Below are 17,246 nucleotides of genomic sequence, written 5' to 3'. Positions count from 1 at the left end.
AGAAGTGCGAAGGGCTAAATTTTATTCTTTCAAATACTAGTCGTTCATAGGTATGGATTTACGAAAGCCCATCAAAATCCAACTTTATGATTAGTCCTCGGAACTGGATTTATGTCTGCGAGCAGTTCAAGTCAGCTGATGACCTTGGAAAATAAAAATTATATTTCTCTCACATGAGTACTGTGGGATTTAATTAACATTTACGGACAGATACTAAAGCTTAAGATAAAAGCCTTATGAGCACCAGCTATCATGATTGCTTTTACAGAACAGATTAATACACCATCCAACATTTTGCGTATTCACAGAGACGCTAGCTCTTTGAAAACATCTTCGGTACATTACAGAGGTCCAGATGAAGTACCACTGGTTGAAAGCGTCTATTTCTATTACTGTCATCAACAGAGAAGATGCAATGAAGAGGACACGTTTCATTTGAAGCAGCATAATGCTGCGACTCTCTCTCATCACGAAAGCCGTAAATCAGATTTTAAAGAGAATACGGAGGGAAGAAAATCCATCACGGACACGAATGAAACCACTAATAACTGGAAAAACTGCTGAAGATACTGCTTACGGAAGCAGGCAGACGGAACCTTAAGGAAAATGCACACTAATTACCAGTTAAATCGGCTGGGAAAAGAGGGATTCTGCCCTGGAAGGAAGGACGATTAACAGATATAAATGCATGAACAATGAAGCGTTTTCCTTGTGCTTTTACTCACCTCCTCTCAAGATAAGCAATGGTACATCTGCACCTACTGGAAACTGCTTTAGCACCTCTACCACTTGGAGATGTGTTAAATTCTGCACATTTTGATGGTAAATTTCCTTAATTATATCCCCCTTCTGTAGGCCTTGACACCACTGACTATCCAATATCATTTTGACCTTCTGTCCTGTTGGGCTGTCAGCAATTGCAAACCCAAAGCCTTTAGGGCCCTTAATCAGAGGGATAGTCACTAGTTCAGGCTGGGAGCTGCCTGATGATGCCATCGATGCTCTCTGCTCGCTCGGGTCTGATGGTCCATTGAGACGGTCACTGATCAAGGCGTGTCCCGGTTTTCCATTCTGGTCCAGAACCACTGCTCCTGACTTAAAATCCTGAGTATTCACACAAGTCTCTCCCTTGGTTAATGACTGTCCGTTGATGACAGGCGTAGCAGCAACAATGTCCACAACAGGATCTTCATTGTCGTCAGGGAGTGGATACCCACGACATAAAGTGAGGTTTACATACTGATTGACAGGTACCAATTGAAACATCTGGACAACATCTGCATGGGTGTGACCAAGGACACAGTTGCCATTGATGTCTACAATAACATCACCTGCGAAGACACAATCGTGTTCAAAACATTAAAGCCACCAAAGTAAGTTACTTTTCTGTTGGAGGAGGAACAAAAATCAATTTATCATCTAAATCTGAATTCTGGAACCCTCTTGCTATTCATTAACTGCTGAAAAGACAGATTTTGAACACAGACACGTACGTCATTCTCCCTTCTGTGGTTCTTCTCTAAAAAGAATACAAATGTATAAAACCTTAATTATCTCTGCAGCAGAGTTATGACCTCAAGCTCAAGGGAATCACTTGGAAAATAACTGTAGGTTCACACTGTCACTGTTAGTATATCCTCTGAGTCATACCTAAGCAGTCACACAAAGCTAGGCATGGAGTAGATATTCAGCACGTGGAAGAGGAGGAAGTAATTCCATCAGCTACTCGTACAAACAGGCCATCTTTGAATACCACCTTATTTCTTCATCTTAAGAGGCCATTAATTACAAGGTGCTTACAAATTCTTCCTAGTTTGAATAATGTAGGCCTGAAGAGGAGAATAATGTAAAGTTATGAATCACTTTGCCTTTAGCGCCCCTTCTTTTCACAGAGATTTTCAACTTATTGTACTCAGACTTCAAAAGGAGACACACGCGACAAGAAAACTCAACCCAAGTGAAGAACGTATTATTTAAGACACCGAAAAGTCAGCTAAACTAATTCTTGTAAAATTCGGTTTTGCTTTCCTGATACACATTCCTCCGACCACTTTGTTCCAGAATCATTGCTACTTGACATTCATCAGCAGGGAGGTTTTTTTTTAATGTAGCCTTAACTTTTAAAATCTGTCCTCTAATGTCTCACCCATTTGCTGTTTTTATTTGAATGTGATTATTTGAAAGGTTATTGCCAAGTAAAGATGCTTTAATTTGTTCTGATTGCACGTAGGCTTTGAAACATCAACACGAATGGTATTTAAAAACAAATGTGAGTGTGCAGAAATTTGTTTCATAATCTATGAAGACACAGAAATAATTAGACTAATAAGAAACAAAGTTCTGACTTTTCCTCCCCTGGTAAAAGTTTCCAGAATGTCCACAGAAGTATTGTATTGCTATGCAAATTAGACATCAGTTTTAGACATATCTGCATCTATATTAAGAAACAGCATATACAAGAGCTACAAAATGTTTTGTGGACAAAATATTACAGAAGTCAAGACTGGGGCGCCTGGGTGGCTCAGTCGGTTGAGCGTCCGACCTCAGCTCAGGTCACGATCTCGCGGTCCGTGAGTTCGAGCCCCGCGTCAGGCTCTGGGCTGATGGCTCAGAGCCTGGAGCCTGCTTCCGATTCTGTGTCTCCCTCTCTCTCTGCCCCTCCCCTGTTCATGCTCTGTCTCTCTCTGTCTCAAAAATAAATAAATGTTAAAAAAAAATTAAAAAAAAAGTCAAGACTGAAAGCTTAAAAATTTTTACTATTAATTTTAATCTCTAGAGTTTGTTACTCTCATAAATAAAGAGCAAAAATAATTTTCCTTATAAATATAACTTTTGATTATTTTAAGTTTTCTTGTTTTAAGTCTCTGTCACTTAAATGGGAAAGCAGAATATGAGAGATGTCATATCCTAATTGAAAATAAGTTGATATATGCCATCAAAAGTACTATGACAACTGAACTGTCCAAACGGGGGACTCACTTGCATGGTATATGAAATATCAGAAAAGTCCAGCAAAACGGCACAAGAAGCAACCTCAGTGACACAGTAAAATCTTTCTGGAAAAAGGTGCTTACACCTCCCCCACAATTGTAACTGGTCTTGAACTTCCTCTAACCCCCTCAGCCATAAAAACTGCCAGCCATATAAAAATATCTAACAATTACCCAGTAAAGACTTTGGGAAAACTATACAGAAGACAAATTTACACAGCCCTGTAAAAACGGTAATTTCATGTCTGTGATTCTTAACATGGGAGTTTAATTTTACTAACAACCAATAAGACCGAGGAAGCAAAAACCAAACCAAACCAAACAAAACAAAACTTGGGAAAATTTGTGGGACATCATTTGTTTGATAATCACTATAAACATCACAATGGATCATTTTCCCCAAAGATTACAGGTAAATATTAAATAGTTCCAAAAGTACCCTACATCATCAAAGAAAAACAACCAGTTTTCCGAGATGATTAACAAATCTTTATCTTAGCACGAAGAGCTGTCTCAAGGTGATACAAATTACTCCAAAAATTAATACATTTCATATGTTTTTTCCAAGTTTGCACTTACTCGTAAAAAATGGCCCTCTCTCAAAATTACTACGCACTTAAAGGATAAACTGTTTTAATACAGGAATTTTCCTATCCCGTTGTATAATTTAGTTCTCTCTCTCTCTCAGCTATATATATGTAGTATACACATGTAGTTAGAACATATGCAAAATATATTTATTATATGTAAGTTTTATAAATGTATGTATAAACAAAACCTTTTCACTATAGTTTTTGTTGACAGTATCATTACTCTTCAAATAATTCTGAAAAATTTGCTACCTGGTGCGATTTTCCCATCCTGAGCTGCAGGACCATCTTTCAGCACATTTTTCACTTGCAGGAACTCATCAGGCCTATCTCCACCAATAATGGTAAAACCAAATCCCATGGTGCTTTTCTTCAATGATGCTCGAATAAGGATGCCTTTCAGCTGTGATGGATCTCGAGTAAAGTGGGATTTTTCCATATCTGCACCAAAATGAGAAATGGGTTTGAGAGTGAAGATACTTACAACGAAGATGGCCCTCAAAGTCAAACTTTCAAGACAGTCTATATAAGTAGAAGAAATCATAAAAGAAAGCACATTAGAGAGAATCTAATACTATGAAGCAGAATTTAAATTAGTAAACTATAAATCACTTGGAAAAAAAAAAAAAAACCTTAGCCAATGGTTCATTTCTCTTTTATAGGACTCTTCTATGTTATATGAAAGGTAAAAACACCTACTTTATCACCCCCTCATTGCCCAATTTGTTTGTCCTTTTTCTCATCCCAAAGAGTCCTTCACATGAAGTCCAAATGAGACACCTGAGGGACCACCTTTATTATTAAATTCCTTAAAGTCTTGGACATCATTCAGCCATACATTTCATTTAAAAAAGCATCTACTGAGCTCTACGGAGAAAACACTGTTCTAGGAAGACGAAGGCAACTGTCACAAACTTATGAAAAAGAATATACTGGGAGCTTTTTATAATTCACAACTCAGGCTTTCTGTAGCCTTCAATTCGTATCTGATGTGAAGGCATCAATCCCTGACCTACCAGTAAGTAGCTTCACATTTCTTTCCCTTTTATTCATGTTTAGTAAATACTTTAGGAAGAAAACAAACACAGCTCCATTAAAAAGCCTGTTTTTAGAGGTTTCCTCAGATGATCCTAAAACTAAAAGTGATCCAGATTTGCAAATAGCACCACCCTTCTCTCTCCCCTCCTCTCCTTGACCACGGCTGTCATTAGAGCACTTTGAGAACCGTGAAAGGGTCAAATTGTGCAGAGTAAGAGCTTACAAGGTGTTGTTTAACTGAACTTTTGAAATGATAGTCTAACATTTTCTGTCAAATATTTAATAGTTTATTGAGATAAAACCACATATGGTAGAACTCGGCCATTTAAAGTGTACAAGTCAATGCTGTACCCCCGTCACTACCACCTGATTTTAGGAAATCCCCCCACCCAAAGAAAACCCCATGCCTGTCGCGGCCACTCCCCATTTCTCCCCAACCTGTGCTCACACCCTAGTGTTTGGCAATCACTAATCTACTTTCTGTCTACAGCTTTACCCAAACTGGACGTTTCATATAAATGGACTCATATAATATGTGGTCTTTTGAATGATTTCTTTCACTGGGCATAATGTTTTTGAGGTTCGTCGGTAAGTTTTAGCATGTGCTGGTACTTTATTCCCTTTTTATTGCCCAATAACGGTCCATTGCAGGGATATATTATATTTTACTTCCCCATTTTTCAGTTGATGGACATCTGGGTTGTTTCCACATTTTGGCCATTATGAACAATGTTGTTATGACCGCTCGTGTACCGGGTTTTGTGTGGGTACATATTTTCAGTCCTCTCATGTATATACGAGGACTGAAGTGTAGCCATTGCCATAAACATAGAGTAACTTTGTTTAACCTTTTGAAAAACTGCCAAACTTGTCCAAAGATCCTGCACCATTTTATACTTCCACCATCACGCAGGAGGGCTCCGATTTCCCTGCTGTGTTGCTAACACTCGCTACTGTGGGCTTTTTGATTCTAGCCACTCCAGTGGGCATGAGTGGGATCTCACCGTGGTGTAGATGCTCATTTCCTTAGTGACTTAAATCAACAAAGGTGACTAGCTTCATACACGGCTCGCCCTCAGCACTAGCGTCCAGCCCAGACCCATTTGTATGTGGCTGCTGCGGCCCCTCTTAAAAAGGCTTCGAAGAGACATGCGTTAAAGCTCGTTGTCAGTTAGAAAAGAGTAATCTTTGTGGCTACCCCATAGGGGAGCACAGATTGTGCAGTGTGCAACCAGCTCCCTCAAGAGACAGGGCTGCCCTGAAAGTACTGGCACAGGCAGGCTTGGGGTGGGAGTAGGTCTGCTTTATTTGACATGTTCTTCCTAGGGTTGCTGATCTCTTACAAGTGAAAGCACTTGACATGAAAGAAGGAAAGGAAAGGGAAAAGGAAAAGGGAAGGAGAAAAAAAGAAAGAAAGAAAGAAAGAAAGAAAGAAAGAAAGAAAGAAAGAAAGAAAGAAAGAAAGAAAGAAAGAAAGAAAAGGGGAAGGGGAGGGGAAGAGGAAGGGGGGGAAGGGGGAGGGGAAGGGGAAGGGAGAGGGGAAGGGGAGGGGAGGGGAGAGGTACCTAATTCATGGGATTGTTATAGGGATTGAACTAGGTAAAGCATCAAAAGCACGGGCAACAAGGCCTGACAAACAGTAAGTGCTCAATAAATGCAGATGACCACAAACACATACATGCTGTCTAAAGAAGGAGGTTCCTGGCTTACAAACGTGAATACTTCTCCATGTGGCAAGCATATCGTTGGAATGGATGCATCAAACAACTGCAAGATGCTATCAAGGCATCTGAAGAGGGACTGTAATATTAATAACCTTGCAGAGATATTGGTCTTAGATGAGAAGATGTACACAAAGCATCCAATCGAGTACCTGACCCAGTATCTCCAATGAACGGTAGCCATCATTCTTCCAGAACTTCTATCGCTTCTAGGAAGCTTTTCTTGCCCTTCTCATAGTCAGATTTAATTTTTCTCTCCTTTGTTCCAACTCTCTCCTTTGTTTATGTCTGTTATCATACTGTACTAAAATTAGGTGTCTAGTTCCCTGCCTAAACTGTGAACTCCTGAAAGACAAAGGCTGAGTCATTCTTCTTCTTTTAATGCCCAGCTCATAGGAGAGAGCCTGGTTATCTAAATTAATAGCACGCGCATGGTCCCTGCCCTCAAGGAGCTTAGAGTTTAATGAGGGAGAAAAAAATCTCCCTTGACATGTGCTATGAACACATGGGCACTCACAAACTGTATATTATAATACAAAGAACTCTGAATTTAAACTCCGTAAAACTAGGTGCAAATTCGGGCTTGACACTCACTGTGCTTCTAAGCAAAAGGCTTATCTCTACTAATGTCTCTCCTGTGCAATGGGGATTCATGTTTCCCTCCAGTTAGTATCCTCTGTTTACCCTCTTTCAGTCAAAGCTATAAAAACAGTTGACTATACCCATCGTCTCTGCTTCATCACCCACCATTCCCTCTTCCTTCTGCTGCATTTTTACTTCTTTTCCACTTGCTCTTGCTAGAGTGACAGATGACCTCCATATTGTCAACCCCACATACACTTTTCAATTTCCACCTTTCTTGACTTTTCAGCGACATGGGACACACTCAACTTCTTTTGGAAACTCATTTCTTCTCCTGGCTGCCTCCACCTATGGCCGCATCTCTTGTTACTACCCCACAAATCTCTCATGTGCTAGCCATTCCTATCTGTTCTTTGGCCCCTAGACCACCATTTCATGCACCTATGGTTTTATACATTCCGTTCCTTTTAACTCTTCCTGACACTTAAAGATCCACTTCTAAAGTGTCCTCTGCTTCGAAAGCTCCTCTGTGTCCTTGACCTGCTCCACCAAAGGAGAGGTGAGCAGTCCCTCCTTTATGCCTATTACTACGTCTCTATTAATACAACATGTATATCTCTATTAATAACAAGGAAAGTATTGGCCACCATTTGCCGGATACCATTGTAAGCACTTTATACATACTAATTTGCATGCTTAGAAACACCTTCAGAGGTAAGTGTTATTCTTATTTCTATTTTATGGATAAAGACACAGGGGCACAAAGAGTTTAGGGAACTTATCCAAGGTTACACAGCTGGGATTCATACCTGATCCGTCGTCTGCGCATTTAGCTGCTATCTGAGGATGGCACCTAACACCATATATGGCAACCATTAATTTCCTATATTAGAATGTGAACTTTTTTTTTTTGTAATGTTTATTCATTTTTGAGAGAGAGAGAGAGAGAGAGAGCATGAGCGATGGAGGGACAGAGAGAAAGGGGGACAGAGGATCTGAAGCAGGCTCTGTGCTGACAGCGAGCCCGATGTAGGGCTTGAACTCACCAACTGTGAGATCATAACCTGAGCCGAAATCTGATGCTCGCTCAACTGACTGAGCCACCCAGGCGTCCCCAGAATGTGAATTCTTGAGGGCGAGACCTAATCATTTTTGAGTAACATGTGACTGGCAAAGCACTGGGCATACAGCAGGTGCTCAAAAATATTTGTTAAACTAAAAATGCTTACTAAATCAAATGGAAAACTTAAGGGACGAGACTATGTTTTTGAAGAGTAGCTGTAAGAAACAAGTGCTTCTTGGGGCGCCTGGGTGGCTCTGTCAGTTAAACAGCCAGCTCTCGGTTTTGGCTCGGGTCATGATCTCTCCGTTCTTGAGTTCCAGCCCTGCATCAGGCTCTGCACTGACAGCAGGGAGTCGGCTTGGGCTTCTCTCTCTCCCTTTCTCTCTGCCCTCCACTGTTTGTGCACACACTCTCTCTCTCTCTGAAAATAAATGAATAAACTTAAAAAACGAAAAAGAAAGTGCTTCTCTCATTGGCAACAGAAGCGGGGAGTCTACTTGATTATTATAATATGACTGTGTAGACAGAACCCTGGTTATTAACTACAGATGGAGCAGGGGGAAGGGATGGGGAGGGATGAGTAGAATGTAAGAAATTCCTGGGCAGCTTTTTCAAAATACACATGGCTAGGCTCATCAAAATATCAGGTTCTATGCATTTTAAAAATGTCCCCCAGGGGCTCAGACAGTTAAGCGTCTGACTTTGGCTCAGGTCATGATCTCACAGTTCGTGGGTTCAAGTCCCTCATTGCGCTCTGTGCTGACAGCTCAGAGCCTGGAGCCTGCTTCGGATTCTGTGTCTCCCTCTCCCTCTGCCCATCCCCCACTTGCATTCTGTCTTTCTCTTTCAAAAATGAACGTTAAAAAAAAATTTTTTTTAAATGTTCGCCAAATGATTTTGAATTACTAATATCCTACCATTCCACCTGAAAATCAATGATACAGGCAAATAATATAGTGGATTTATTCATATCAGTTCACCAAGAATCCCGGATGGTTACAGACCTCAGACCTATGCGTTAACTTGGGAGAAGCTCACCATGAATTAGAGATCTCACACTGTCCCGGCCTGAAACCCTGGGAAACAATGCAATCTTCACACAGCAACCTCAAACCCGTAACAAAGCCACGCAACAGCTTCCACCAACAATTTCACACTTTCCATATAAGCAGCATAGAAGTCGCAGGACTCTCAAAATGTTGAGATGTTTTATTAAGATAATTCCCATGTTTACAGTGATAACAATGAGACATTCTCTGTTGCACTTCAAAGCCCCAACAATAAAAAGTTCAAGCTCGCTTTCATTAAGTCAATAAATAAATTTCACAAGGTATTCTCGGGAGAAAGGATTGAGGGAAAAGTTCTACCTGGTTTTGAAGGCCCGGCATCAGCCTGTCCTAACTGCTTTTTCCGTTTGGCTTCCTCCACTGGATTTTCAAACTGGGTTTTCTGGTTAAGGTGACTGTAAAATGTGGAAAAATAAGCATTTCAGTTTAAGAAGAAAGAATTACGTCATTTTTAAATAGACGCTTATTCCATTCCATCCCCATATGGTTAAGGGGCAAACACGCATCTGTAGACTCCGGAACTTAGAGAAGCTGAAAGACGGTAGATGGTTCCGGCAACTGAAGAAGGGCCCATGGAAGACACCTAGGGTGAGAGCTGCTGGAGGATTCACTCCAGCTTCTGAATCAAGGAACCCCACAGAGCCAGTGACAGTTTTCAAAACCGTAGGAGAAGCCCTCACATTTAATGCAATCAGAATGGTTGGCAATGGATCAGTTCATTTTCCAAAAAGCGGTTAATGGTAGGAGGATTTTAATTCAAGTTTTGTTAAGACGAAGCAGCTATAAAGCCGCTTTTGGAGAAATCTGAGTACAGCAGCTTTCTAGAATCTTACTATTATTTTTCCAACTGACTCACCCACATCAATTTAGCAGAGCAACTAAGAGAGAGATTTGCTTGTATCAATTTGTATCACAGAACTTTGCCACACTTAAATTTTGTCATAATTATGTAATAATTAATATAATTAGGTAATTACATATAAATTTGACTGGTATTTCTGATTTAGGAACATTCACGACTGCTGTGGAAAGCACACAGCCACGGGGAGACCAAGGGAGAGCGGCTGGCCAACAGCAGTCAATGCATGGCGGGCAAAAGTACATTTCCCTGGGGCGGGGAGAGGGGAGGCGGGGGGGGGGGGGGGGGGGGGGGGGGGGGGGGGAGCAGAGCACCGTTTTGTCTGGCAAAGTCAGTCAAGTGGAAGCTGGGTGAGAACACAACTACTGTACAAAAGTTGTTTCAACAGGTTTCATACAGAAGCAGTGGGGTTTACATTCTAGCACTTCCACGGTACAAATATATTTCAGCCAAATGATACACACTTTCCGGTAGAATCCATTTTAACAAGAAGTAGCATTAGCAACTACCAACGATTAAACAGCAAATCATGAGACTCTCAGATTATGACTGCTTTTCGATAGGCTGGATATTACAAAATTTGCACAGAAACAGTTATACAACTTGGATAATTACTTTGCCATCTGTGAGCATCAATGGTGCTGATGGAAGAGGGCAGCAGGGACTCGTCAGGTATACTGACTTTATGTCATTCAGGCTTCTAGGACATTATTAACTCTGCAACAGATGTAGTTACTTCGTTTCAGGGTCTAAATATGGCAAGTTCTACCTGAAATTCTTTGGGTGGTGGTTTCACTAAAAGTAAACTTCACTAAAAGTAGGGTTCTGTTTCCTATCGAGGGGGACCCCTGGTCAGTGAGTTAACTGTTAAACCCTCTGGGAACATGAAGATCTTTGGTGTTAACTTAAGTACTGTTTTCAACATTATTTGTTGGGTACTGACATGTCACAGATTCTTGAAAAAATAAAACCACCAAAAGTGACACTCAGAAAAGAATGAACCTGTTTAGAATGAACCCTGGCCTGCGTTAACATCATCAGCTGGAATGACTCATTTTGCCAGCTAGGCATTAAAACATAAGAAGTAGCAATTTGTATTTATACTCTTCATAATGTGTGGGAAAGGAGGGGAGGAGTACTCAACTGAATAATCCCTTTCCTGAAAATTCTTTGACAAAAGGATGTAAGATTCTAGCGAAGGGAGTAATCGCACCTGTCACCTTAAACTACTTAGATTAAAATGCTACCCAAATAACAAAACAAAAAAGTAAAAAAAAAAAAAAACAAAAAACAAAAAAAAAAAAACGCCCTCCTTTTCTTTTGGTTACTTATAGCCATAATATTGTTAAGATATAACAGATTTTGTTTTCCATATAACTAGCTATGGGGAATAAGAGAGAAGAATATCACAGATTACCAGAAAAATTAAAGAAGGGGAGCAAAGAAGCATGATTATATATAGATACCTTGGAATCTCATCCGTATTAAAATTTTGTGTATAATAGGTAGATTTAAAAAACTCATCTCAACAAACAAAATCTGTATTCTTTCATGAAGAATTTGAGATATTAAAGCAGATGAGTACTTTGACTTGGAAACCTACGAGCATCAAGACATTGAACGCAACACTATGAAACAACGTTTCTAAGTACGTAAGCATTCTTATAGAAGGCCTGCCATTAGATTTCTGGAACAATTTTATTTGCAAAAATAAATTAATCCATTTCAGAATCGCATCCCCGAAAATAAATACTCGCAGAGAAAAAGTGCCATTGCAGTTGGTGTTACTACTACAAGGCTCCTGCCAAGAGCAATCATTGTGCCATCTGGTTTGACAAACTGAGAGAGCCAAAGAGTAGCCGTTCAAGTAACAGCTTTTTATCTCCATCAGTAAACTCACTGCAGATGACTATGGTCGGGATTCAAAACCTAACTAATCTGGGAATCAAGCCACGCTCCATGGCTCAGCTGACTCCATACTAATGTGCATCTTGAGCACAGCCTGCTCTTTCTTAATCTAATAAATTACCCTCCTGTAAAATGAGCTGGTTCTGGGACCAAATCATCCAAAATCATGTCGCTGCTGCTTTTGCTTCTAATTCAGGCTATTTCACATGCTCTGTGACAACTAGGAACAGGTCACTTCGGGATTCGCCCTGAGGTTGCTTCAACGTTGTATCTTTGCCTAATGAGAACCAGATCATTTAGCCCAAGATTTTATAACAGGCAAATGACTTTCACCTCTTGACCATGTATTCAGATTTACTTGGAATGGACAATAAAAGAATGAGAATCATTATTGCAGAAATTTGTTCAGCAGTGTCAATGGCAATTAATAGTTTATTGAAGCCAAATGTAAATAGACCAAACAGCTAGGGGGAAACATCCCACAAAACCTTTCAGCTGGCCTTCAAATAGTCCTTTGACTCGAGAAGCGGTGGTTTCTTTAACTAAATATGCTTTAGGGAAAAAAACCAAACAAACGAAAGAGCCGCTGTGTACTTTTCACACCATAATATCAGCGAGATATTAAATAACACAACAAAAATAAAATTAGCATCGCCATCCGAAGGAACCAAAGTATCGACATCGTGAAGTTCTCTACCTACAGGTCAAAGTCGTTTTCTTAGGGTACAGGTTAGAGCTTAAGAAATCATTCCAAATATCTAATCACAGTGACTCATATAACAACCTACACATTAGAATAAAGACTAGACGTACACTTGAAACCACTGTAATCTTGTGTGTCAACTATATTTGATTTAAAAAAAAAAGAGGAAAATTACAACAGGAGTCAGAGATACTGACTTTAGGGATAAATACTAGGAAATGGCGTTTGTTTACGCCACAAAGTGATGAAACAGTAATCGGCAATTATAAAACTAGAAGATTCTCCTCTTTGCTATTTTTTCAGGTAATGATATTCTGCCTTCACCACCTCGGCAGTAGATTGAGACTCCTACCTACTGGGAGGTATATATGCCTACAGCTATAGGGAGGTACATAGCAACATTTCTGACGCGATTATTTGCCGGAGTTCAAAATTCTACCTATAGCATCTGGAAAGAAAGCCATCCCAACGGTCATAACAGGGGAGCAATTGGCTAAATTAAGAAAAGGGAAAGAAACACTGCATGTTGATGTTATCCTGATTTCTGTGACTAACACAGGCAGGTGTTTGTGCTCAGCTCCTACATGGAGTTATGTTTAAATTTAACCATAGCAGCTGTGTAAGAGGCAACTTTCTTCCCCTCAAAAGAATACTAAGCTTTCCTGGATTAGTTCCTTATGAGACAGTACACTCCTAATCCTGTACTCCCCAACTTTGGATCGTTACGGCACGCTGCCCTTTCCCTGTCTTCGCGACCAGATAGCTGTAGTGTTGGAAGTGACCTTAACGTTTCATCTCGTCCATGCCCTCATGTCACTGTTTCCTATATACTACTTTTCTCCTTAGAGGCTGTAGTGGTAACAGTAACACTTGCAGCTATTCGTCAGCCTGGCAACTGCCCTCTCACTCTATTTACTTCAAAGCCAACTTTTGGGGAGCCCAGAACCACGGAGATAAATGCTTGCTGCCCCTCCTTCTAATTCCCCTAGTGGAAAGCCTTGAAAGCTGGACTGCAGAAGCATGAAGTGTTGTATTCTGTATTCCCTAAAGCTGTATAACGAGGGAAAAACATTTGGGAGAATAGTAACTGCGGTAACAAACTTACTCGACATAGTACGTCCCATACTGAGGGTCCTCTATTTTCTCCCAGCCATAAGGAAGTTCTGTAAATTAAAAAGAGAAATGGAGTAAAATGCCAGATTCCAAACCAGCAGAAAAGAATTCACCACGAGTGAATTGAAGTGTCTTTTATTTCGTGACGCTAACATTTGGGAGACCGACAGAAAGCTGAGGACTCACTTTCAAAGAACAAACACAGTTTGAGTCGAGTGGCTTCTTCAATAGCTAGTGAGTGTCTCAGCAGGTAATTAGAAGCCCAGAACAAAAGAGGACATTCAACTCAAAAGCGTTCACATGAATCCTAAGCCATAAAAATGTTAATTATTTAAAAAATCATCTGGTATGGATCTTTCATTTAAACAGCTTTATAATGGGGCACCTGGGTGGCTCAGTGGGGTGAGTGCTCAACTCTTAAACTGGCTCAGGTCATGATCTCATGGCTCGTGGGTTCCACTGGCAGTGTGGAGACTCTCTCTCTCTCTCTCTCTCTCTCTCTCTCTCCTCTCCATCCCCCCCCCCCAAATTGGATAAATAAACTTAAAAAAAAAATAGACAGCTTATAATGCTGATGCAAGTCACACCCTATAGTTCAATACAAGCAGCAGCTACGTGTTCAATTTTTCACTATTATACATACGACTTGTCAATGATTTCTACTATTCTGACCCACTTCTCCCCCTAAAAAAAGTCCAGCCTTGGATTTTTGCCATTGCAGGTGGGCAATCCAGATTTCCTTAAAATCTAAGAAAAATACCTACTTTCTCTTGCATTAATTTGAGTCTCTGAATGAAAATGTAAAATACCCACCACAGCTCCTTGTGTAGGATCCGTATTTGTGTCTGGTAACAAAGGAATATCTTATGCAGGATTATTATGTATTATTTAGCCCAGGTAACTAATAAAATATAACCAGAAAAACCAAAGGTAGCTGAATTTCTGATACTTAAAAAAAAAAAAAATAAAATAATAAAAAATAATAAATAAATAAATAAATAAATAATACTTAAAATAAAAAATTAAAAATTAAAAATTTCCAATAGAGACCGAAACTGTCAAGAAGAAAATCCTCTTCCTTTCCACTCTGTTTTCCTAGTTAAAGCTTCTGAAGAATCATTTTATTAGTGAGACGCAGATTTAGTTGGCAGGAATGTTCCTAGCAGGTGGTTTTAATGCTAGCAGTTTATACGTAGGAGCCCAGCAAGAGGGAGTTTTTTAAAAACCCAGTTATACACTATGATGATCCGTACTTTTATTGTCAATTTCTTTGAGAATGTTCTTCTGCCAGGCCAAAACACACACATGTGCGTGTACACACACACACACACACACACACACACACACACACACACACACACACACGACGTATGCTACACAGCAAATAGGCTTAGAATATATCCAAAGATTTATTAATTCTTTATCACTTAGCTGCAGTTTTGATGCATGGACTTTGTAAGGAAAAATTTCACTGTAATGAACCTGACAAGCTATCCAGACTATTATGCTAATAAAATTATTTCACATTCAGAATAAAAGGAGAGACTAGATGACTAGCCTCTGGATGAAAAGCTCTGAATCACCTTCATCCCCTTTCCCCCTCCTATTTTTCTGCCTGTGTATATATATTGATTGGTGGTTTTGAAGCTTGGTGAGTTTTTGTGGTTCTCCTTTGAAGGACCTGGCTGAAATGTCTGAGGTGGAAAAGATGAGAATCGTTGAAAACGGCTGTATGAAAACAGAATAAAACAGCCGAGAAGAACTAGACACACTTCAGTTCGCTTTGATCTTCCACAGCTATGCAGCAAATAACTGTCAATTAAGTAGGTACGATAGTTTATACCAGGCAACTGTTACATGGGTAGGAGTATTTGCTGGCTTATTCTGTAAAAAATAAAATAAAAAAAAAGGTCTTTCATAATATTACCAAAGCATTACCATTAAGGATCTTCCATGAAAGAGATTTTTTTTCTTTAATAGGAAGTTTCTTGAAATAGCACGGGAACTGAATGGTGCTGAGTCAGGATGGGTGCTATTACTGCACCATGGCTGGATTTATGCTTTGTCTTTAGAAAAGTTTGCAGAATTGCAAGAACTGTAGACAGAGCTGAAACATTCCACTTGGTATCTAAACAACTTGCCAAAAAAATGTATTAATACTTAATACGGGTACAAGATCGACATAAATAGATTTCAGTGTTAATCTGGAGTTGATTCAGCATTTTAATTAGCAACTAACAGATAAAGCACAGCCCTTTCTTTAGGAGAGTAAACAAACTGGTACTTTATCTCCTGGGTTACTTACTTAAAAAATTTTGTTATGTTTATTTTTGAGAGAGACAGAGACAGAGACAGAGACAGAGACAGAGGGAGAGTGAGGGTGCCAGCAGGTGAGGGGAAGAGTGACAGGGAGACAAAGAATCCCAAGTAGGCTCCACACTGTCAGCACACAGCCCGATGTAGGGCTTGAACACATGAACTGTGAGATCATGACCTGAGCCGAGACCAAGAGTTGGACGTTTAATTGACTGAGCCACCTAGGCGCCCCGACTTACTTTTTTATTATTTATTTGTTTTTATTTTGAGAGAGAGAGAGAGAGAGAGAGAGAGAGAGAGAGAGAGAGAGAATATGAGTAAGCGGGGGAGAGGGGCGGAGGGAGACAATATCTTTTTTGAAAAATTTTTTAGATGTTTATTTTTGAGAGAGAGACAGACAGACACACAGAGCGTAAGTGTGAGAGGGGCAGACAGAGAGGGAGACACACAATCTGAAGCAGGATCCAGGCTCCGAGCCGTCAGCACAGAGCCCGACGTGGGGCTCGAACTCACAAACTGCGAGATGGTGACCTGAGCCAAAGTCAAATGCTTAACTGACTGAGCAACCCAGATGCCCTGAGAGAGAGAATCTTAAGTAGGCTCCGTGCTCAGCATGAAGCCCAGCGCAGGACTCAATCCCACGACCCTGGGATCATGACCTGAGCCAAAATCAAGAGTTGAACGCTCAACCGACTGAGCTACCCAGGCACACTTCTGGGGCTACTTTTGGTTATGGTTTTAAACCTTTACTACTGATACCTTTAGCCAGTTTTCTGCAGAGCAGTTTAATGCAGATAAAGGAGCAGTTATTACTTGCCCATTTAAAATAAAGTTAATAAAAGCAAAATTAAAACACTTAGCGATTTTATACACTATCCACTGGCTCAATTAATTCACTGACTTCCTCTTTTCCCTTTCCCTCTCTTCCTCTTTCCTTCTTCCTTATGCAAAAATAATTAGAAACACAACCCAGTTCTTGACCTCAAAAAGTTCACAGTCTAAGCAGAGAAGGAGAGAAGAGAAATTACATAATCAAGATAAACACTAGCTTTTTGGGGGTGTGCAGTGGAAGGATACCAATTGGCTCATAAGAGTAGCTACCAGGAAAGTCTTCTAAAAGAGGGTGATGTTTGGGCAGTCTTTAAGGATGATTTGGAAATGGAGAGAATGGGGTCATTCCAACAGATCAAAGAGCACTGAGGGGTTAAGAATGGGTGGCATTTTCAGTAATTACAAATAATTTGACAGGACTGGAGTGAAGGCTGTGTGCAAGGTGTTTATCCTATAAGCAACCAT

General features: G+C 40.1%; 1 protein-coding gene across 3 annotated transcripts in view; it reads right to left on the bottom strand.

The window, feature by feature from the left end:
- MAGI3 (membrane associated guanylate kinase, WW and PDZ domain containing 3) overlaps positions 1–17,246 on the bottom strand; it is a 249,424-nt gene that overhangs the window by 38,279 nt on the left and 193,899 nt on the right. For all 3 annotated transcript variants that reach the window (XM_011285166.4, XM_045033309.1, XM_045033310.1), the window contains exons 7-10: positions 13,627–13,684; positions 9,352–9,446; positions 3,833–4,021; positions 726–1,331 (exon numbers count right to left, since the gene is read on the bottom strand). In XM_011285166.4, coding sequence (XP_011283468.2) covers positions 726–1,331; positions 3,833–4,021; positions 9,352–9,446; positions 13,627–13,684 — 948 coding nt within the window. The remainder of the gene's footprint in view (positions 1–725; positions 1,332–3,832; positions 4,022–9,351; positions 9,447–13,626; positions 13,685–17,246) is intronic.

The sequence above is a fragment of the Felis catus genome, chromosome C1 (assembly GCF_018350175.1).
Source record: "Felis catus isolate Fca126 chromosome C1, F.catus_Fca126_mat1.0, whole genome shotgun sequence".
NCBI lineage: Eukaryota > Metazoa > Chordata > Mammalia > Carnivora > Felidae > Felis > Felis catus.
The sequence above is the reverse complement of the archived record's forward strand: the minus strand, read 5'-3'. Positions and strand labels throughout refer to the sequence as shown.